At 42.1% G+C, this 23,930-nt stretch overlaps 1 protein-coding gene and 1 non-coding gene across 5 annotated transcripts in view; both read right to left on the bottom strand.

Moving 5' to 3' along the window:
* LOC119726694 (inositol 1,4,5-trisphosphate receptor) overlaps nucleotides 1–23,930 on the bottom strand; it is a 114,728-nt gene that overhangs the window by 25,173 nt on the left and 65,625 nt on the right. For 2 of the 4 annotated variants that reach the window (XM_038198490.1, XM_038198491.1), the window contains 18 exons: nucleotides 23,003–23,173; nucleotides 20,011–20,112; nucleotides 18,993–19,130; nucleotides 18,432–18,557; nucleotides 17,825–18,025; nucleotides 16,812–17,063; nucleotides 15,432–15,557; nucleotides 14,159–14,287; nucleotides 13,594–13,714; nucleotides 12,397–12,575; nucleotides 11,598–11,746; nucleotides 11,019–11,130; nucleotides 9,220–9,276; nucleotides 6,628–6,789; nucleotides 5,525–5,662; nucleotides 4,674–4,872; nucleotides 3,488–3,750; nucleotides 872–922 (listed from right to left, as the gene is read on the bottom strand). In XM_038198490.1, coding sequence (XP_038054418.1) covers nucleotides 872–922; nucleotides 3,488–3,750; nucleotides 4,674–4,872; nucleotides 5,525–5,662; nucleotides 6,628–6,789; nucleotides 9,220–9,276; nucleotides 11,019–11,130; nucleotides 11,598–11,746; nucleotides 12,397–12,575; nucleotides 13,594–13,714; nucleotides 14,159–14,287; nucleotides 15,432–15,557; nucleotides 16,812–17,063; nucleotides 17,825–18,025; nucleotides 18,432–18,557; nucleotides 18,993–19,130; nucleotides 20,011–20,112; nucleotides 23,003–23,173 — 2,676 coding nt within the window. The remainder of the gene's footprint in view (nucleotides 1–871; nucleotides 923–3,487; nucleotides 3,751–4,673; nucleotides 4,873–5,524; nucleotides 5,663–6,627; nucleotides 6,790–9,219; nucleotides 9,277–11,018; nucleotides 11,131–11,597; nucleotides 11,747–12,396; nucleotides 12,576–13,593; nucleotides 13,715–14,158; nucleotides 14,288–15,431; nucleotides 15,558–16,811; nucleotides 17,064–17,824; nucleotides 18,026–18,431; nucleotides 18,558–18,992; nucleotides 19,131–20,010; nucleotides 20,113–23,002; nucleotides 23,174–23,930) is intronic. The other 2 variants (XM_038198492.1, XM_038198493.1) reach the window with 2 other exon arrangements.
* Trnat-ggu lies at nucleotides 6,842–6,914 on the bottom strand. Its single transcript has one exon. It is a non-coding gene; the product is annotated as a tRNA-Thr (tRNA).

Here is a 23,930-nt window from a genome sequence, read left to right as displayed (position 1 = left end):
CATTGAGAAGTTGCTGATGCTGCAGCTTAATAAATCAGTGTGTTTTATATGGCATGGGATTGAGTTCATTGTTTTCTCTTTGCGTTTGGCCAACAGAGATAACAAGGACCAGCCAAAGGCGTGCGTTAAAATACCCAGATTAACCCTCCCTAGGTATTTTTGCAAGGATGTAACCTCAATCCTGCAAAATCCTCCAATTGCCTCCATGTGAAAATTGCATACAGCCTCAATCCTGCAAAATCCTCCGTAATTTCTTGAATATTGTTCTTGGAGGAGTGATCACTTCCTTAATCCGGCAAAATCTCTAGCAATCACTGTCAAAATTTGGAGGCAGAGCCAGTGACATCCTGGAGCAGTGCGGAGTATTTCAAGTATAATTTAGGCCTAAATCTATGCATAAACCACACAAGGTCCGGCCCAAGACATTGACACAGTGCATCCTCCAAAATCAGCCTCACATTTTTGCCTTATCATTGCCTCAATCCTGCAAAATCCTCCATTTTGCAAAGAGGATTTTGGAGGATTTTGGAAGGTTAAGGTTAACACAACTAAACCTTGAAATGTGTAGGACAAAAAGGGGTCATCCTACTGTCTTAAACCACAGAACAATTAGTGCTATGTATGGTATGACTTCAACCTAGTGCAAGGACAAGTATCATCTACAACACGACTAACTCCCAAAAACTACATGTGCTGAAAAGATGACTGGGGGAATGGATTAAACGATCACATATATACACCAAGTCTGTGGGATGGGGTACTCGGACTCTAGAACTGCTGACATAGAGTATGGCGAAGAGAGTTGCAGAGGAGAGGGTGTCTATGGGGGAGGGGGGGGGGGGGTGTGTGAAAAGGTATTTTTTTCACAAACCGAAGTTCCCGATGTCTTGACAACCACATGCTGCTGCTGCCGAAGCCAGTTCTGCAGTGGGGTATACACAATTATGACAACACTTGTTGGGCAGGATTTTCAATACACGAACGTAACAAACAGGACCACACATCCTTCGGGCCTGATCTGAACAGTTCGACTTGAAGCTGATACATATACTTACTGCCGGATCTTTTATCAGACAAGTCAGTTAAATTATTGAAACGGATGTTGTTCAGCTAAAAAAAAAAAGTACATTGAATGAATCTTTTCCTGCAAACATATTATGGAAGAAAACATCATGCATTTAATGTGGTCTTCCAAAAAATATTGTTTTCATTATGTTCTGATGATGTACAAAGATTAAATACTTTTGGAATAAACAGCTGGTCATTCTTCCATTTCTTACTTGTCGGGGACTTAATTTTTTTCAGTTGCGCCTCAGCATGAAAAAAAACAAGATGCAATTTGCCTTTCTGAAAGATCTGTCTTATTTGAGGGTGTAATTGTTCTTTTTCAGCCACTCTCAATCCATTCATGTACTTTTAGTGATGAACGAATCTCCGTCTTAACAAGATGACCCCGGGCAAAGCCCGCTGGTTGTGTGGTACAATGTCTTGACTAGTAAGCTGGGGTCATAGGTTCGAGTCCTGCCTGATCAACTTAACAAATTTTCTCATAATCTCTAGGAATGTACTGATCATCTCGTGTTTATAGCATTTCATCAGGGAAGGGTAAATACAAAAATAAAGAAATAAACAAAATTGAAAAAAAAAAAAACTCAAAAACCCCAAAAACCAAAATTAAGAATTAAAATATCCAGAGGGATTCAGGATTATGTTTCTCTACTTGTTTTAACACTGCCAGTCCCTCTCAGCCAAGTGTAGCAATGCCACAGCTGCGATAGAGGGCGCTATCAACAAGACAATCAAATCCAGTGTTGGGAATCTCGGCACTCAGACCCAAGACATTCCCAGCATACCTCATGTGTACTTTGTTAATGCTAATACATGCACACGAGGAATGCTCAGAATGTCTCAGGTCTGCTTGCCAAAGTTCCGTCGACTGGATTTGATGCATTTTATTGATGAAGTCAGAAATTGTAAAAGGCAGCATCTGCTCTTTGGACAACGCTGTACCATTTTTCTTTTTTTTCCCCTTCAATTTTTTTTCTGGAAGGTAACAGTATACACATTATGACAATGAACCAAACCAAAACAAACTGTTATCACAACATCTTCAACTAAAATCAGACAAGGGTATCAACAGTACACGTACATCCAAAGACCATCCACGAGGCGTTTCTGTTAAATGTGCCACATTATCACTTCACCATGCAAAACCTCTGATCTACTTTTGTTCTTCAACTACCAAAACTTTCGCAGGCTACGCAAGCTGAATAGTCCACCAAATGTGATTCTGTTGCCGGTGAGTAGTACATCTAGACATGTGGACCAGTGATATTAAAATAATACTGTTCGATGACGGTGATGAGGATTTATGTTACATGGTGCGAAATCTGCTTCTCACACAGCTACACGTTCTTGTGATTTGTATGTGCACTTGGTAACATAAATCTCATGTAGCAGTGACCTCACAACATGACGGAATATCTAACCATCGTCATCAAATACCTAGCCTACATGTATGGGTAAAATAAAAACCATGCATCTATAATTCTACGTACTGCGACATGATACCACTGTAAGACATCATCTCATCCACAGTAATACACTGTGCCTATTATGTGTGTCATTTATGTCATGTATGTCAGTGTTAATGACTACAGCCTGATCATGTGAATTACATGTGATTTTGTGCTTGTTACATGCATTTGACTTTCAACAATGGATGATACCCTAGATCAGTTAATAACCACCCTAATGTACAACATGCCTGCGCTTGCCCATTGTAGATCAAAAATATAGTGGAGGGCATGTGGCTTACATTTGTCATTCTGTGATTAGCAAATATGTGCCTGGCATACGACATGCGTGTGATCGACATGAGACATGTATATGACCATGGGAAATGCATGTAAGGAACATGTGCAATGCATGTGACTGATAGGTGTTATGCATGTGACCCACATGTCCTATGCATGAGACTAAAATTGAAAAAAAAAAGCGGTTCAAGACAACACATTTTGGACAGCGTTAACATATCTAGCATCTGATGCGCATGTGACTGACATGTGATGGTCATGTGACTGACGTGTGATGGTCATGTGACTGACGTGTGAGGCGTATGTGACTGACATGTGAGATGCATGTGACTGACACGTGTGACACATGTGACTGACATATGAGATGCATGTGACGGATATGTGTTACACATGTGACTACTAAGTGTAATGTGTGTGACTGACATGTGAGATTCATGTGAATGACATATCATACGCATGTGACTGACATGTGAGACACATGTGACTGACATATGAGATGCATGTGACTGATATGTGTTACACATGTGACTGCTAAGTGTAATGTGTGTGTGACTGACATGTGAGATTCATGTGACTGACATGTGAGAAGCATGTGACCAACGTGTGCCATGCATGTGACTAACATATGACACACATGGTTCAATGCATGTGACGTGCATGTGATCACCTACCTGCAGCTCCCTGTTGTGGTTCTCACACAGCAGCTGTAGGAACCTCAGGATGGGCTGCATGATGGCAATCTCCATGCTCATCGCCTTCTCCTCCTCCTTAGCCTTCTCGGCTCCGCCCAGCACCTCAAAACCTGGCATGATGCCAGTGGGGTCGTCGTCGCGACCCTTGCGGACTGCCGCAAAGGCTTTGCTGGTGTGCAGGGCAGCATCTGCTAACTGATCCTTCAGCTCGTCGCTGATTGAGCCGTTGGGGACGCGTCCAGCTGAAAACACATTTCAAAATCATCAAAAGTCATAATTAATTAACCGCTTACTGATCTCCAAGACAAAAAGCGGCCAAAACTGAAATGCCTGTTGTCACAGACGATATGCATTTTCAAATCTCTGTTTTTTACAACATATATAAAGAAAAAAAATAATGTTAGAGCACTGGTATGGTGCTGCAGAGGTCATAGATTAAAATCTTGCTCCAGTTAATTTCTTAATTGTTCTACCTCATATTAGGGCCAGATTTTTGAACCTAGTCCATTACCTTATGTGTTTTTTTGTGATGAATAATTAAAAAGGCATAGGTTTTAAAACTTTGATCATCCAGTTATTTAAGGGAATATACAACATTTGCAAACATCGAAAAACAAAACTACCACATTATTATGAAATACCTTACTGGACTGTTAGTGTATGACAGTCTAAAGCATCCTGTAAAATCACGACACCTGGTGTGCTGTCATTTTCAAGAAAAGTGTTATTTTTGTATTTATTATTTTTAGTTTTTTCTTCGCAACTGATTACTACCCTGTGAACAACGGTACAAGCCAGCTAGACTGGTTCCCTAACCTTACAATTACCCAATGTCTAAAAAGTGTTCCGTTTAATCTTAACTGGGGTCAGGGAACCAGACCACAAGAAAATTGCAAGTTCATTCACAAGTCCACTAAGGCCCTTTCTAGACGCCGTGCTACTGCCGCGCCAAACTTAATTGAAAAAAAACCAAAAGTCAAAATAATTGAGTTCGGCATGGCAGTAGCACGGCGTCTAGAGCGGGCCTAACAAGTTACAAGAGATTGAATAATAACAACAGAATGCCTTTGTTACAGTTTTCTTGAATAGCTTGTGACTTGTCTTAGGACTGGATGACTTGTGACAAAACTGTTCCCCCCCACCCCCCAGGAGAAGTAGCACCCACCCCTCCTCATGCGGCCAATGTTAGCCGTCTCCTTGGGTGCTGCCGTTCCTTCCTCCGTGGGCTTGTTGCCCATTCCTTCGCCGGTGTTGACTGTCACCGTGGCCTTGATCTCGGCCTGGGCCTCTCGCATCCGATCAAAGAAGACCTTGAAGAACTTCTCCGAGTTCTTGTCGGACATCAGGCAGTTGATGATGGATTTCTGCAAGATGACACAGTTATTAAATTTTTTTTAAAAGGAAATTGAAGATGAAGGCAAAGAAACTTTATTTTAGAAGAGACAGAGGGAACTTTTTACAACTTAAAATAGAAAAATCAAAATAGAACATGAACAAGTTTGAGTTCAGAGAGCTGACTAAGTTTTGACCTTGTGAGAATGACATTACGTAACTCCAATCAGATACCACAAGAATCGCCTCCATAACAAGTTATGGAGGGATATTTTTTGGGAGGGGAGGGGCTTGTATGAAGTTTTGATATTCTGGGGGGAGAGTGTGAGGAATATCAAAAGTTTTAAGAAATTTCTCCACAAATTTTGGAGTTGCACAATCGTGAATGTAAGAGGCCATTGACATTTTTTTTGCAGGAAATAGGTGTAAAGGAACATTTGACAAATGTTTGGTGCCACAAAATGTGCAATTTGAAGAAAACTTTATTGATTCTAAGAACTTTTTTCTGTCGATTTTGGGGTGGAGAATGACAGGAAGATCGACACAACGGTTAAATGTTGTGGTTTGAGTTGAAGAAGGAGGGGGTGTTTTGATATTTTGTATGCTGCTTTGAGGCTTCTGTAAAGCAGGTAGGTAAGCCACACTGATATATTGCTGCGCCTCCAGACAGACTGACTATCCTACCTGTATGTTGGTGTTACCCCCTTCCAGCAGTGCAATCCCCAGCTCCACACTCTCCAGGAAGACCCGATTGCTGCTGTTCTTGATGACCAGGTCAATCACCAGGGATGAGGCACCTTCCTTGTCCAGCTGACATTGCACCTGTCGGGGAAAGGATACACGGCAAGCCTAGACAAGCTGGTCCCAGTGCACACACACAATTTGATTTAATCGATTCAGAGTGGCTATTTACTGGGAGTGTTTTCATGCATCTGGGCCCAATTTCATGGCGCTGCTAAGCACGCAATTTAGGCCATCAGCCTGGGGGTTTGGTCAGTATCAAATCAGGGCATAAATGATTATAGTGCGCATGCGCAAGGTACACTGCCCCTAGAGTGGTAACAAGCATTTTGATGAACATTTTGAAAAAAGGGTGATAACACCTAAAAAGCTGCCACCGCTGCAATGCTATCACATATTTTCCAACTCTGGAGGTGTATACCTTGCCAAAAACCGCTATGACGATTATTCCCCTCATTTGATACCAGTTGCCAAAATTTTGGACCGAGGCTGATGGCCTAATTCTCTACAAACAGAGCCTCTGTCTATTTCATGGAGATCGTAAGCAGTAAAAGCACACCAAAAGGCACGCTTACCTAAGAGGGAAAAGTTGGTTGAAATCAGTGACGAAACAACAGAAATCTCCATGTGCAGGTAAACCGTTAGCAGATCCACGCTATGAGCTTAACCCTTTAGCACTTGTATTAAATTGCATTACATTGTATTTACTCCTCCATAATACCACAGAGTGCTGGGGCAGTTTGGGGCGGTATGAGGAGTAACAGTCAAGGCGGTTTGGGGCGGTGCAAGGGCAAATGGGTTGCGTTTAGCACATCCATGCCATGAGCTTAAGGTTAGCACAACTTTTCTGCTGTTAAGCAGTGTCATGGAATTGGCCCCAGGTCTACACAATGGACCAAATTCAGCCCATTATGGGGTAATCCTATACAATAGCACTGCCCGACTCTCTTCACCAGCCTACAACCTGTCTAGTTAACAACCTGCTGAACCCAGTTACAGAGCCTAGAGTGAACCGGCCTTTCATCTTCTTCACAAATGTCCCTCACCTCAGCCAGTGTCATTTCAGCCCTGCTGAGCACCACGGAGCCGGGGCCGGAACTGGTCACGTTGGTTTGACCTCTGCCGCTTGGCGACGACCCCTCGTGCTTCATGCGTAGGTGAGACTTGCCGTAGTAACGCAGGAGGAGACATTGTCGCAGGTCCTCTCCCTGGCAACATAAACAAACAGTGATGTTTATTTGAAACGTTGAACAAAGAAATTGACTAGAGCGGGGCTTGAACCTGCAACCTCCGGATTACCGTTCCGGTGCTCTACCAACTGAGCTATCCAGCCCTATGTTGGCGGTTCCCCAATTCACCGATATCTTTGTTCCAGTAATGTTATTTGATAAGATTAAAAGGTTTCCACTGTAAAGTCAGCAAGAAGAGTAAGTTTGTAGTCGCACCGTGTGACAAGAAATCTCTTTTCCAAGTTTGTGGGGTTTTGAAAAAAAACCCAGGAAACTCAACCATTCAGACAGTATGATCTGCCCATTGTCTCCAGACAATGGGCAGAGCATACTGTCTGACATATTGAGTTTTAACCTGTTTATTTCATTGCCGCACAAACTTACTAGAGAGATGTTATGTCACATGGTACAACCGCAGACTTATTCTTTCTGCAATGTTGTTTGATTAAAATCTTCAGACTTGTTCAGCCCAATTCCATGCACACAAAAGGCCGCAGTCTCAAATTCAGGCAAAACAAAAATAGACCATTCTCGATCTGTGAATAAAAAGCAGAAAATTGCTGTACTTCTTGGAGATACAAGAATACATTTGGGTGTTGAAAATGTTTTGGAAGTTCACTACATAAGGCACTGTCAAAACACTTATTTCAATTCCCACTCCACTCCACCCCAAATGTATGAGAACAATTCTTTTTTAAATTGATTGCAAACATTGCTTAAATGTACAACACTTCACACAGCACACAAAGCAATCAAAAGAAACATTAATGTGAATTACTAGCACTTAACACACACTGCCAGTCTCCCATAGCCTCTTGAAAATGGGAGTTCAAATAACAACTGTTACACGCCACAAAACAATGGGATTTGATTTTGTGGCCTAAGGCTGTAAAAAGTGCTCAAAATTCTTCTTAAGTCATGTTTTGAGTTGTGGTGATTTAGAATGGGGTAAGCAAATTGATGTTTTCAGTGACATATCTAGGAAAGGTCAACGTGTTCTTGTCCTTATTCTAACATCAATTAAAATGCAAACAGATGGGGCATAAGCATGTTGCCTATTACACTGCTCACAAATGGAAAGTCTATTGAAGGAAATACCAGAGTTGATAACGTCAAGCCAATCACAAATAACGACAGTCAAATGACAATATAATCACAAGTCAATCGCACATTGATTACAAGCCGATCACAAGTCTGTCACAACTCAATCACAAGTTGATGACAAGTTGATCACAAGGATTTCAAGTAACTGAAGGATGCCTTGGTCACAATTCAATTGAGCCTCATCAAGACTTTTGACAAGACTTGCGATTGGTTCGTAACATAGAGCCATATTTAACTACAAAGCGCTAACTCCTCATTCTTACACACGGGGATAATCTGAAGTCGTCCTGGGCGCAGACATTTTGAATTAATGTGCGTGTTCGTAAAACATAACAAAATTAGATGGAGTGTATGAAATTGTACTCTAAATGCAATGCGCAAGAACAGCATAGGCAAACAACTTAAGTGCGTCATGACGGTTAAAAAACGTCACGGCAAAAATCATCTGCAGCAGATATGCAGCAGATATGCAGCAGAGCAAAATGAAACGCTCATTTACTGATTGTACATTTTGGTTTGGGGCGTATCGGCTTTGATAACGCAACTGTTTGGAATACAAACGCAGACATGTAAATAGCTGTACAAAAGCTGGATAAAATTTCGAGTTTTCTATAGGTTTGTGTACAAACGTGGATGCGCCCAGCAGGCATCACTTTGTACATCGAGTCAGCACTCTAGTAATTTAGTATGGCTCTATGGTTTGTAATGACTTGATCAAAACACTGTGAAATACTCATCAACAATAGACCATTATCATGTTGCGGCCATCTTGATTTTTTCCCATTCGAATCAACGTTACCAAAAAGAGGTTGGAAGGAAAAAATAGTCTGGTTCCTTTTTGCACACACAAAAATTGTCATTCAGTACTGTTATTGGATACTGGAAACATGACTAAAATGGTGGCAGCATGATAAAGGTCTATACTTCAGCGTCAGAGCAAAACACAGATCACTTTGCAATGCAAACAACAGCAAACACAGTGCTAGATCCATATACATGTAATAACTGACCTCAAATATTATAAAGGTGACACCCCTTGCCAATAAATCCCCTCCCCCAATTACCCCCCCCCAAACAAAAAAATCAAAAGAAAATCAGCAAAAATCTAATTGACTACACACAATGCTCGAACTATCAACAACAAAAAAGGCAAAGGACATGTATTCACTCAACGAAGCAGAAACATGCAAAAAAAAAAAGGCAGCACAACAATACACCTCCCCTCTTCATGCTGAAGGGGAGAGAGAAAGGGGGGGGGGTGGGGAGAGAGGAACAGCACTGCATGCTGGGACAGCCCAGTCTTACCCTAGCCGCATCTTCCACTTGTTTCTTAGTCATGTTCTGCGTGTTGACCTCCTGGGCCTGACGATGAGCCAGATTGTTTATGGGTGAGATGAAAACATGGTGGGAAAATGGGACAGGCATGCGGTGTTAAAGAGTTGGGGAGGACACTGTTAAGGGATTGGACCAGATGACCCATAACCTTTGACATGAGGTCAAATTTGAAGCTATCTCACCGAAGCACCATTTTGGAAGAAAAAAAAACAGGGTTTGCTTAAACTAATAACATATGGTGTTCAGCTAGCGCTTTCCACCAAAGGTAGGTCTGAAAGGGCTTTGAAATTACATGTATCACCCCTGGTCATCAGGCCATGAGACCACTTTTCTACAGCCGAAATCAACGCAATCTGGTCTCTACCCTCACAGGTACCCAGTTATACTCCTGGGTGGAGAGAGGCAATTGTAGTAAAGTGTCTTGCCCAAGGACACAAGCACCATGTTCCCTGTCAGGGTTCAAACCCATACCATGTCATAAGGGTGGAACATGGTAACCACTGAACCACGGCTCTCCACAGTGGCCTTTGAATGTCATGCCCTTTGTAGTTAAGAGGGGATTGTTCATTTAAATTTTTTGGTAGTAATCATTAGATGACTAGTGGTGTGCATTTACGGGTGGTACGGGTACCCTATAGTAGTAAAACACGGGTACCCAGGTACCGGTCAAAGAAACCCAACCCCAAAATTCAAATCCCGGAAGTTGTCTAAAGAGCTTTATAGCTTTACAGTGTAAACTGCAACTTTCGCAAACGTTGTATGTCGTGCGTTACAATGCACATAAACGTGAAATCTGTTTTGGTTTTTCATGTATCCCGGTTTGTATTTTGAAAATTCGCCACAAATAGCATTCAAAACCTTTTTCATTTTCTGAGAATTACTACGTAATTTGTAAATTTGTTTTCGGGTACCCGATCCCATATCTGGAACATCATCATCGATCGGGTACCCGGGTACCTGGTTCCAATGCACACACCCTTATAGGTGACCTATTTAGATATTTTTGAGTATGGCTAGTCATTAAAAGAAGGACTTGGGATGACCAAGCAAGTTAAATTTTTGGATCAAGGTGAGTAATACTGCTGCAGGCAGAGTGGAACGTTGCTACGTGAAATTAAAAGAAAAAAAATCTTGACTTTAATGTATCTAAAGACTGTTAAGACTAGTAATGACCAATTAGAAAAATAAACAAAACAAAATAAAGGGAAAATATCTTCAGCAACTCAGCTGCACTAAACCACGTCAGCTGCACGAAACAACTGCATCAAAATGAAGCACTGCAGATTTCATTGGAATAAATAAAAGTGCCACACCTTCTCTTCCTAATTAAAATATGGTCAATCATTTGAAGGAAAAAGCAGTCAATCCTTTTTGCACTTTTGGAAAGTATGAGATCTGTTGCACAAAACAAAACCGCATGGGTTTGCTCAACAGAAGTTGAAATGAAAGACGTAAAAAACTGCACAGCAATTCAGCAGGACGTGTCACTGAATGGAAGGGCGCAATTCAAGATCACTGAAATATGAAGAAAACGAACAAATCTGGCTTTTTGACACTTTGGTGTGAAACAAATCGGCTGACTTGTTAGAAAAATCAACACCGTGTTGTGACCATGACTTTTTACAAAACAAAATCAGAAAAAAACGAATATATTGTCACGTTAGAACAGTTGAAAGTTCTTTTCCCTGACTTTCTGTACGGGTTGATCTCTAATGACAGACACTTTGGGGGAAATGTCCACTGTGAGTGGAGGGATCCCTGTATTTTACCTTCTCGGAGTAATCTATATCCACAGTCATCATTTCCTTGAGTGTTTGCAGCACTTTGATGCAGAGTTTCTCCTCTTTTTCCTCCAGGAGTTTCTCCGTGTGCTTGATCAACCTGTCGGGAAAACACAAGAAAAATTGGGCTTCCATGAGACAAACCAAACGGAATGTAATAGAATGTAACTTGAAACAATTTTGCAAGGGGAACCGATTGTACAGGCGATCTAATCAACTTCAGAGTGAACGAAGACAATTGACATGAGTAGGGATCAAAATGTAATTGTTTTTCTCAAATAAATTTCTAAAATGGAGAAAATCATCCTTCCTTTTTTTGGTCATATATATTCATTTCAAGTTATGTTCAAAAGCTTCTGATTTTGACAGAACACATGAAAGTTAACGATTCTCCCCAAGTTTATTTATTTATTGGGGGGGGGGGGGGTTGTTGTTCAAGCTCTGCCCAGAAGTTTCTGGCTTTTGACAAAACACTTCACTTATATCGATCCTCTCAAAACCACAGGAGGATCTATGATAAACCACTAGTGTTTCTTTGTTTTCTGGAAAAGCAGAGACCAAACTCACTTGCTGATGAAGCCTCCACTTTCACACTTCTGTCTTGCCTCTGTGCCGGGAGGGAAAAGCAGCTCTGGTCTGTGCAGCACGTCGACCAGGACAGAGAGCTCAGCTTGGACTAACGGTCTCAGCTGGTCCTCAAGAAGGGAAACAATGTCCTGGGGAAATCAGCAGAGAGACAAGTGCGTCTTCAAAATGGGCAGAACAGCAATAGTACAGAATTGAGCTGCTTTGAGCATAATGAGAACACATTATGAGTCATCTCATTAAATTGTTGTGGAAAAGTTGTCGGAAGTTGACCTCAATAGGCCCATTGCATTGGGTATTTTCACTTCCTTCATCATATTTCTGACAGGCTTTCAAGCAGACCCAGGTGAAAAAGTAGAACAGTAGGATAACAATTTAAAAAAAAACATAGGACAAAACTAGGGCCTTTGAGGACAAAAATCAGGATAAAAGTAGTACTTTTGTAGGCTTTCAGGAGTAGTTTTCGTTGATACTCACCCATGTCCAAAATGCCTTTGGCATATTGAGCACTCACAACACTTGTGCTCCATCCTCAACTAAGCTCTTGGAAGTACAGTTGCAGTACTGCTGCGCCCAAGCCCTTCATTGTATGATTTACATATATGACAGTGTGTAACACTGTTATGAAAAATATTTAATGAGATTTCATTTTTCGGACTTGTGGGACAAGAAAGTAGGAAAGAGTAGGAATTTAAAAAAAGTAGGAGCAAGGTAAACAAAAAGTAGGAAAAGTAGGAATACTTGGAAGCCTGTAATTTAACTACTCTGCCATGTGTCTTACCTGCAATCCTTCAATGATGCTGCGATAGTCTCTGGATATAGCCACCATGGAGTCCCTCCTGCGGTTAGGGTTATGGCTCAGCCAGTGCCGTGTGTGCTTCATCACCATGATGGACTTGGAGAAGAGAGTGTTGACCTGGCTGTCGAGATCCACCGGGATGGCAATGCCGCGATTCTTGGCTAAAAACCATGACAGAATCATTTACAATGACAACCTAACAGTACTGTAGTCACGTCCTTACCCTAAGTCCTTCAAGTACACTAGAAAATGAGATGGTACAGAAATACTTCAAGAAAAAAGGTAGTGTGGTCTTTAGTACTTGGGCTTCTGATTGCAGTCAAGAATCTGATCATTCGGATAAACAGGAATGCTGAAATGTCCAAGCTTTTGCAAAATTATTGGGACTTGAGCTCGCACTTCTTGAAAACCTGTGGCAAACTCTGGCAAGACTGCTCTGCAGTGTTGTAGTCGAGTCCATCACAAGTCTTTTCTTATTGTCCAGTCACAAGTAACAGGATGAACAATGACAAAGGAATGCTTTTGTTACAGTTCATTTGAATAGCTAGTGACTGGACTCGAGACTGAGGGACTTGTGATGGACTTGAATACAATACTGCTGCTCTATATCTCATGATAAAGAGCACTCACTTGTATTATATATGTCTTTGAAATGTTAGAGATATTTGGCAAATTTAAAAAGTTCACATTGGAGAAACTGCTTGTTTTTATATGTTATGATGGCAAAGTATATTTGACGACTTAACTATCCTATCAGCTGCAAGGCACACTGAAATAGTCTTTAAACTACTAACACAACAGTCTATGCACAATCTTGGATCTTGGATTGAATTCCTCCTAAATGCTCTGTGCGGAGTTTTAACTGGACTTTAAACAAAGGGGTCATGAAAATGTTTCAGCTGTTGTCAAAAAATAGACAAAATGAATGATTAAGAGTTAGTTTAGCAAAACGTGAATTTTAAACTGTGACCCGTGGAACACCAGCACCGGCTTTCTACGAAATGAGTATCCAGTCCGTTGCTGACGGTAATCTGACTTTTTCAATGTTCTTACCATATCCCCTTGTGAGCAACTTGGGCAGGGATCATGCCCAAAGTCACAAGCTAACAAAGTCAGCACACCTGGAAATTGCGAATTGGCAAATACAAAGCTTCTATTTGGCAGGGTATGTGGGCCTACCTATATCGGTCAGCGTTTTGATGCAGTTCTCCACGTGGTACTTCTGATGTCCTGTCAGCCAGTCACACTGCGACACCCTGAAGGCTCCCTGAAGAAGCCTGACGAAGACAGGCTGTCTGGTCTGCAATTGATACAAGGATTCAATTCATGAAAGCTGGATACCAACTGTTGGACACAACACCCAATACAAGAAATCCTCTTGCAATCATCTTCTGGCTGAAAGGTGGGGTTCGTTCTTGGAGCCAAGGCAAACATAAGTTTGTAATGTAGTGTCAAATTTTCAGAGCCGGTCAGAGTCGCCAAAAGTGTGACCCTGCAATGGAACTTCCATTTACCGTGGAATAGAACTTCTATTTTTGCTGTGCTGCCCCACCGTGCGTTGGGACGTGTAATTCAATGTCACGTGATCAACGACCAAACAATCAGATAACTGGTCTTTATTCAGGCGTTGTATAATACACAAAATATTTGGCTTTTTTTGGCACTTGATTCTAAAACAATTGGTTTACAAGAGAGGGGGAGGTAAGACAACATCTGTCGAAAACTATTCCCCAGTTGCAAGTACCTGCACTGTTGTGCTCTGCTCGGCAAACGGTGAGCTGAAGAACATGGTGATGATGTTCATGACCGTCTCCGTCACGTACTTCTCCAGCATGTGGTCTGCATGCTTGCGGTCGTGGGTCGCATTACACACCTTAGGATGACAAAAAAATGCAGTGAGTTATCTACAGATCAAATATGGAACTTTGCCAATTAACTACGCCCACAGCTTTTGAAGCATCACTGTTTATCTTCTGATACAAATATTGACCGTTTCTGAGTGGTATAGAAAGATTAGCCTCTCCCGTGGCACAGCTGAGGGAATATAAAACATAGCAAGGTACATGGATGCAGAAGAGTTTAACAGCATGAGTTAACGTAGTCAACATTTGTTCCAACTGTTTCATAACCCCTCACAAACAAATTCTCAAAGAGTTTTATGGATATCACTGCTTACTGAGAAGTGGCTTGCCTGCACATGTGTGTGTTCACCAATTGCTCACGCAAATAATGCCGCAAGGCCTGTTTTTGGTGGGTTCTGCTTTCATACGTAACACAGCTTTGTGTGTCTGTTTGCCTGCATCTGTGGATCGCGTACCCAGTACTACTGTGCATACCTGTGCAATATTCATCCCTTGTAATAAGTGGTCTCCAAAACAAGTTTGAACTTTTCATTAGACTTTTAGTCAAATCTATCACAAATCCATCACAAGCTCATCACAAGCCCATCACCAGTCTGGTCAAAAGTAAATCATAAGTCCAGTCACAAGTGAATTGCAAGTTCGGTAATAAGTAATGCACAGGTCCAGTCGCAAGTAAAAGCGTATGGACAATTACTTCATCACAGTTTATTTGGATCACAAGTCCGGTCACAGGTAAATCACAAGTCCAGTCACAAGTGGATGGACAATAACTTTATCACAGTCTAATTGAATAGCTTGTGATTTGAGTTTGGACTGGAGGACTTGTGATGGACTTGTGATGGACTTGTGATAGACTTGTGAGGACTTTGTGAGGACTTGAGAGGACTTGTGAGGACTTGTGAGGACTTGTGAGGACTTGTGAGGACTTGTGAGGACTTGTGAGGACTTGTGAGGACTTGTGAGGACTTGTGATGGACTTGTGAGGACTTGTGGGGACTTGTGATTGGACTTCTGCTACAACGGACTTGTGAGGACTTGTGAGGACTTGTGAGGACTTGTGAGGACTTGGGATTGGACTACTGCTACAACGGACTTGTGAAGACTTGTGAGGACTTGTGAGGACTTGGGATTGGACTCTGCTACAACACTGCTTACCATGGCCATGTCCACCAGGAAGTTTTCAAAGAGATTCCAGACGTGATTGCTGGTGTAGATTTCCTTCATCTCCACCTCGGTGTCTACGTAGCAGTGGTTCAGGAAGTTGATGTAGGCATTCTTCACCTATGAATAAAAGTGACAATGAATGACAACTTTAAGAACTTGAAAATTGATAACAAGATTATTAAAAATTATGAAATTTTTGAGGGTTATTATTCCTGTTAATGAACCCTTAAGGAGACATAAGTTATGCCTTAGGGAGACACCGGACATTAAGGAGACATTTCAACGTCTCCCTAATGTCACAGCTCCTATTTAGAAGCAAAATGTTGCCTTCGCAAATATGCTAGATCGATTGCTCATGGTCCGAAACATAAATATATCGAAATTAATGGGGGTAGGATAAGGGAAAATTGGGGTAAAGGCCAAAAAAAAAAATATTCGGTCTCTGGTCAGACCAAAGTTCCGGAATTGACGCGGCCACGCGGATTTGTTTTTTTTTCTTCAAGCTTGGATTGTACAGACAAGATGGGTACTATTTTGCTTTTTTGGTGTCCTCATGTACATTGGTGTCCTCCATAATTTGCCTTGGTGCTTTCGCTCATTTGCCTTGGTGCAATTTCCCATTCCTTGGTGCTCTTTGGCAAAAAAAACTTGAGGAGGTGCTGAAATAGAGGGCGCTGTTGGAGCTACCGCGGAACATTTTGGAGAAAAAAAAAGATCGACGCGCATGATTAAAATCGACGCGCGCGCTGACCAGAGACCGACTTATTTTTTTTTTTGGCCTTAGGGGTCATTAAGGTTAGGGGTCATTAAAGTTGGGAATGGGAATGTCTCCCTGTTAAAGGTACCATTTCCCATAATGCTTAATATTAATGTTACAAGTAAATGTCTGATCCCACAAAATCTACAAATGTAATTAATCCTGGGAAAAAACCTCCAGTACACAGCACTAAAAACTGTGTGCATCACTACAATGGCTCGGCTGTGATCAATGAGTTAATGGTGTATAAACTAAAATTTGAAGATTGGGAATTTCGAATTAATTTTAAGAAAATTTGGTTGAGAAATCCTGGAGGAACTTATCTCTTGAGTTAGCATGGTGGCAGCAGAGGGAGTTATCAACTGGATGAATCAAATCTAGTCTTGGGAAGTTTGGCACTGCGACCCAAGAAATTCCAAGCATGCCTCATGCACGCATATTAGCTTGAATACAACACGTTTGAGGTATGCTCAGTATTTTTCTCAAAGACAGAATTTGATTCATATTGTTGACAGTGCCCACAGTGGATTACTGCACCGGTGCTTTCCAAGGACCAGACTAGCTGCATAAAGGGGAACAAAGTCGAAATCCAGGCATAGACCAAGACCACCCACCTCAGGCAAGCAGTCTTCGTGGGTGGCCACTCTGACGATATCGTCCAGCGGTAGCAGGGAGTGACACTTGATCTCTGTGTAGACGTTCTTGCCCTCGGTACAGCAGGCCAGTAGGTAGACCAGGTTGATGTGGTACTGGGAGGGACTGGAGGCGTCCATGCGTTCCCGCTCATTGCGCATCATGTTGATGAACATCTGGAAGGAGGCTTTGTCGTTGTAGAAGAGGAGGACGTCTTCTCCCGCATTGACAAGCTGGAAAACAAATATTCAAGATGATCTTGATTACTTATAACTACTTTTTATCAATTCAATCACGCAGGAGAAACTGACTAGGTTGACCCTTCAAGCTTGTCACTTAGGAATGGCTGACTTGTGATTAATTAGTTATAGTTTCGCTTTAGAAACAGATTTGAAACGATTTCTGACACGTGGGTAGTTTTAATCAATTGAAGCTTAATTATACGCCAACACCTAGTCGAATCTTTCAAAAATAGAGTGATGAAATGGGGAGCAAGAACGACTCTATCGTATCTGGTGTAGACCAACCTTGCACGTGATCTTTATTGAGTGGAGTAAATTTTCCGGCAAAAGTTTGTGTTCTATACATACGCACGGAAAGTTGGTTTTGCGTGTTTCTTTTCTAACGACTGTTTAATCAAGCAGTGAAAACAAACATGAAACAGTCATCAAATTGGTAGTTTGATGCGTCTTGCTTAAGATGGGTTTAGTGAAATCGTGTTAGGACGCGTCTTAGCTAAGATCGATCTTAGAGCGGGGACTCGTCTTACGTCCTAAGATGAGTTGCAACATAAGACGACTTTTCGTGAAATCGGCCCCTGACCTAAGAATTTCTAAAAATGTTGAAGTTCCCAAGCCTGCACTTATCTTGTTGATAGCATCCCCAACTTCCGCAACGGTTTGACTGTACTTGCCAGGGACAGGGCCCGGCTGCATTAGGGAAACAAAGATTCAAATCCAGTCTGGGCCCTAAGACTAGGTAACCCTCAACTCACCTCAGCCATCACCATATCCTGCGTTTTCCTGATGTACTGACCGTCCGCCTTGACGATAGTCTGCAGGAACTTGAGGTACTGGACGTGTCTGCCGTGGGTGGCGATGCAGTGGACAAAATGCTGGACCACCTGCTCCGTGACCTCGCTACACAGCTGGACGTTGTCCATGTAGATGTGGCACATTGTCTGAGCCTCCAACAGCTGGTAATAATAGAAAAGAACAGGTGTCAATTCCATGGAGCTAAGAAACACAAAAATTTGCAGTTTCAGATATATTGGGCCAAGGCGCGGTAATGGAAAGACACAAATACTATGGGTTAGATAAGGGTCACAATGCACAGAGAAATAAGACACTTTGATTGCCATTCCCCCATACACCAAGGGCCAGTCACACAGCACAGCTTAACAGTTAGCAGAAATGTTGCGCTAAATTAAGCATATTTCACGGCGTGAATGGAGATTTTGATCATTACATCAATATTATAAAACCATATTCTGTCCCTTAAGTTTGTACATTCTTTGTGCATACTGCTTAAGGCAGAGGCTCTTTTAGCAATGCCATGAAATTGGACCTGCATTTTGTCAAAGTTTCCATTGGTGTACTTACTCCAGGTGTCAGGAAGAGGTCAATGTGTTTGTGAAGCAACACCTGATTGGAGGGATTTGCCCAGCAGAAGTTCTGGAGGAACTCGTGAGCCAATCGCATCAGCTCGTTCATGCGGGTATCGGTGTTCTGTTGAGCAATGAACAAAAAGTGCTCCAATGAAAAAACACAGGACAAAACAACACGCTCATAATTTGATATCATGCCTGTAATAAATGTGAACGAAAACCTCTATTGTTGAACAAGTAAATTCTCTCTACAGTGCCAGTGGCAATTTTGTAAATTTACATTCCTTTGAAACCAATCAACTTTAAAAGTTGGGATTTTTTTGCGATCTACCAATAATCAAAAAGTGATAAAGGGCCTCTAAAGTGTTGGCTTTTAAAGGTGTGAAACATTTCTAGATTGTGAGTCTGAATAAAAAAAATGCACCAATAGGAAACCAGAACGCTTCACATAATAGTTATTTAGGATCAAATATATTGTATAAACATACATGAGAAAAACTGATAATCTTCAGTAAAACAAATATCAAATTTTACTGTTTGTCTTAGTTCTGCGTACCTTCTCATACGGGATTTGTAACAACTCCAGGACCACCGTGAATGCACCCATGTTCCTCAGCAGTCGCTGCTCATGTTTGCGGTTCTTGCGGGTACCGCTTCCCTCCGACACACACAGCTTGCTGAGTCTCATCAGAATCTGCAGGAGAAATGGAACGATGTGAAGGATTGCTGTTCTGACTGGTATTACAGGTCTCTTATTGCCTTGACTGTGCTCAGGCTTCAAATCTTCATGTAATTCTAACAAAAAATCAAACCTAATATTTGAAATTTGAATAAAGACATTGACTGCAGCGGGGTTTGAACCTGCGACCTCCGGATTGCCATTCTGGTGCTTTACCAACTGAGCTGTTCAGCCCTATATGTTGGTGGCTCCCCATTTTGACAATGTCTTTGTTCAGGGGAACCGCCAACATGGGTAACGTTTAATTACAAATTTAAAATTATTCATTGCTCAAGCAGACTGGAATTAATTAGTAATTTACTTGCTTTCATTTCTCTACACAAGTTCCAAAAATCAAGATTTTACCTCACTCTCAATCCAACTGCAACCAATCCAACTGCAGCCAACCCAACTGCGACCACCCCAACTGCGACCACCCCAACTGCGACCGCCCCAACTGCGACCGCCCCAACTGCGACCGCCCCAACTGCGACCACCCCAACTGCAACCAACCCTACTGCAGCCGACCCCAACTGCAACCACCCCAACTGCAACCAATCCAACTGCAGCCAACCCAACTGCAGCCAACCCAACTGCCACCACCCCAACTGCGACCACCCCAACTGCGACCGCCCCAACTGCAACCACCCCAACTGCAACCAACCCTACTGCAGCCGACCCCAACTGCAACCACCCCTACTGCAACCAATCCAACTTTAGCCAGCCCAACTGCAGCCAACCCAACTGCAGCCAACCCAACTGCAGCCAACCCAACTGCGCCCGCCCCAACTGCAACCACCCTAACTGCGACCTAGTCTGCACGACTTCAACTTTACTGCAACCAACCCATACTGACCAGTTGTATACTCTTGTAGTTGCCAGCACTGGTAGAATCCAGTGGAGGTCCCAAGTCAAGGTCAATTGACGATCCTTCACTTGCACCCAACGATCCTGGAAACTGAAAAAAAAAAATATAACAAATCATCAACATTTCACATTCAAGGCACTTTCTTTGTTCGACGTCACCTCAACCTCATTTTGCAAAAAACCTGAAAACTCACAACCACAAGTTGAAAGCATAAGTAGAAATAATGAACCTGTGAAACCTTGATACCACCTCCCTATAACATGCAAACCACAAGCTGCAAGAAAAAGAAAAGGTGTAAGTGTGGGTTTGTTTATGGTGTAAATCAAGGACACACAAGTGAAACATCCATCCTTGTGTAATTGTGATTTCCAATCACAAGTTGCTGAACCATGTTTTGAATTGGGCCTGAATTCAGCGTCCGATACACGTTCTCACTAGCCGATTGCAGCTACGCGACGTCGCGCACTGAACTGACAATTTATAGCAACCGCGGGTGCGTGTGCATCGTGCCAATGCTTGAGCGCGCTTCGCCAAATAACAAAACAAACTACTAATTTAAATTTCCTACGGTACTTCTTAAGAAGCACCGTTGGAAAGGCCTTCTTTTGTTGATTTCTTCAAAATGACAGCTTGCCAGAGAGAATAATTTCACAGGGAGTTTAGTCCCCTCACTATCTTTCAACCAAGAATGTTTTTCAACAATAATATGCCAGTTACTTTCCGGATAGCTGCAAATGATGGACTCTGGCTTTAACACGAGGCTTGATATCCTATGAATGTTAGCACAAACCACTTAACTTCAGCAAAGTTGTGGAGATTGGAAAAGAGATGCAAAGGTGCGTGAGGTAAATATTTCTGAATAAAGAGGACGTGGAACTGGCATTCACGTTCAACATGAAAAAAAGATCAAAGTGACATTTTTCAGTTGAAGGAAGAAAAAAACAACCTGTCAACAACCTTTACGTGCAAGATATAATTGTAGCTTGTTTGTTTTTTTCAATATAAATAAGAAAAAATATTCAACACTTTTGACAAGAAAAGCTTCCCAGATTTAATACCAAAACGACCACAGAAAAGATGTGAAGATATAATCCCATAAAATAGAATCGCTCATGTGCATCAAAGAAAGAGAAAATCATCGTAACGGAAAATTCAATTCAAGGCTGCCCGAATATACTGCATAGTTGAATATTCGATCATCAACCGAATATTCAAATAGCTTTTTGTCGGTTTGAATATTTGAAAACAAAAAAAACTACGCCACACACACGACTGTGATGTTATTTTATCGTAAAGTTGCAGTGCTTTTTTTGTCGACGGTACTTTGTTGTCGAACGGTGGTTCTTTGTTCACATCCTTTTAGCAGGTTAAAGCCCTTTTACGGTTATAAAATACCAACTGCAAAACACTCCAACGCCAAATTGTAACTAGCACACTCTTCGTGCAACTTTTTACCGGCACAGCGCGCAGTTGCAGATGGCAGTTTCGAATATCCAAATAATCAGTCAAACGCAGTTTTGAGTAATCGAATACTAAATTATTCGAAAATGGACAGCCCTAATTCCTTCAACAGAAAAATCAAAATCATGCCAAATTTCATGAGAAGATGCCCAAGATTAAACCGGCCAAGTTGAGTCGGTAACCAACCTCCTGGGTACCAGTAGAAAGCACCAGGCTACCGTATGACGACAGGCCAGAAGTCAAGGGAAAAGAAGGCAACTGGTGGGAGCCAGTTTGTGAGGGGAGAAATGAATTATGCATTAGGAGAGATGAATTATGCATTTGGAGAGGTGAATTATTCATTCGCTGAAGGTGGCAGTGGGCTCCACCAGTAGAGGGCGCTTTCTGGCAAACTCAAGACTGCTCTCATTCCCTTCAAACACGGCTTACAAAAAGTGTACAAACCCCGTGCATATTGTTATTCTGCAAAAAGCCAGTTCGGTATTTCAATGACCCGAGGTCATTCGCGATAACATCGCTGACGTGATGTTACCCGATGTTACGCGCACGCCCATTCTGCTGGTAATTTACACGCAAGCGTTGTGGGCCTACGTTCATGCTTCTTTGAAACGTTTGATAACGCTGAATGACCTGTGACCCAAATCGCTGTGCACATGAAATACCGAACTGGCTTATTCTCAATTTAGCGTGTTGAATACATGACCCCCTGGATTAGGAGCGTGCTCTTACAATTCAGCAATTTCACCAATAGACGGCTACCTTGAAATCAGCACATTGCAAAAGGAGTTGCAAGTCTATTTCAGCATTAGGTGCCGATGTGGGTCTCAATAATTTCTAAATTCTAGAAAGCAATTCATCTCTAACAATTCATCAATATTTCATTCACAAAAAAGGAGCAAATTTCCTTGCTCTATACTTATAAGATCAAAAGTGTTTAGAGGATGAATAACAATAACAGTGACCAACATTTTGTCAAATAAGGTCATATTTCACTGGCCCCCCCCCCCCCCCCCCCCCCCCCCCCCCCCCCCCCCCCCCCCCGCACAGCCTCAGCCCCCTGGCACTAAACTCTCTGGATCCGCCCTTGAATAAACAAATGCTTATGTCGCAGTTCATTTGAGTAATTTGTCACTTGACTCAGGACTAGATGACTAGAGATTCATTTGTGATGGACCTGTGAGGACTTGACTACCAATCTGGGCCCAATTTAACGGCGCTGCTAAGCACACGATTTTCTGCTAACAGAGCCTCTGTCTATTTCATGGAGACCATAAGCATAAGCACAGCAAAAGGCATGCTTACCTCAGAGGAAAATTTTGCTTAACTTAGTGACGTAACAATAGAAATCTCCATGCACGTGCGACCGTTAGCACACACACGCTGTGAAATAGTGCTTAAGGTTAGCAAATTTTTCTGCTATGCTAAACACAACTTTTCTGCTAACTGTTAAGTAGCGCCGTGAAATTGGGCCCATATACTAAGCACAACCATAAAATATACCTAACAGCTGAGAACTTACTTTCTTGGCTCCCTTGGATTTACTCTTGCTTTTCTCCTTGTCCTTTCCTTGGTCATATTTGCTCTTGTAGACCCAGAGCTCTGATTTCTCCACCAGGAGTCTCAGACCATCCAGGTCCGTCTTGATCTGCTTGTAGTTCTCCACGTCATTGGACGTGACCAAGAGCTGAACCTATTGTGGAGGACGTCAGATGAATTTAATATCACAGTTGCTATCTGCTTTGCTCTAAATGTTAAAAACAAGTTTTGGCTCACCATCTCAATGCTTTTCTTGCTGCGGTTCAAGAATGGCGCCTACTCAAATTATTGAGTACATGAAAAGTTTGCTGTTTCAAAAAGGCTCATCTAGATGAGAAGAAAACTTAAATCATTTTGGCTTCATGGCTGAACGTTTTCAAAGATTCAACCAAGCCCAAATGACTGAAGTTCAGCCAAAGCCCAAATGACTGAAGTATCTAAAGGAGTCGTTTCGAAACTATAGACAAATACATCAATGTTGAACTTTAAGCCAGTTCAACATTGATGAATTTGTCAATAATTTTGAAATGACTCCTTTAGATTTCATTCTGCATTCCCCCCACGGATTCCCATAAATAGATGGGTCGATCCATTGGGCCCTACTCACTGGGCACATTGGCAACAAAACGTGCATCTCTCCAGTCAATGCCCCACTGCTTGTTCCAGACGCATATGTGCGATACACAAGTGCACGCATTTCCTACTTTCCTCAGACATTCATAAATACTATAATAATAGACAGTAAACCCATTCCTATTGGTCGACAGCTCGTCACGTGGGTGGTTTTAGACATTTGATAAAACACCGACTGGTTTTAAACACTTCGCACAGTACGCGCGCGCCGATCTCCATATAAGGAGAGTTTGAGTACTATTCACGCAAGGCGCATACCACAAACATTGCTAGAGCGG

The sequence above is a fragment of the Patiria miniata genome, unplaced genomic scaffold, assembly GCF_015706575.1.
Source record: "Patiria miniata isolate m_02_andy unplaced genomic scaffold, ASM1570657v1 HiC_scaffold_2, whole genome shotgun sequence".
NCBI lineage: Eukaryota > Metazoa > Echinodermata > Asteroidea > Valvatida > Asterinidae > Patiria > Patiria miniata.
The sequence above is the reverse complement of the archived record's forward strand: the minus strand, read 5'-3'. Positions and strand labels throughout refer to the sequence as shown.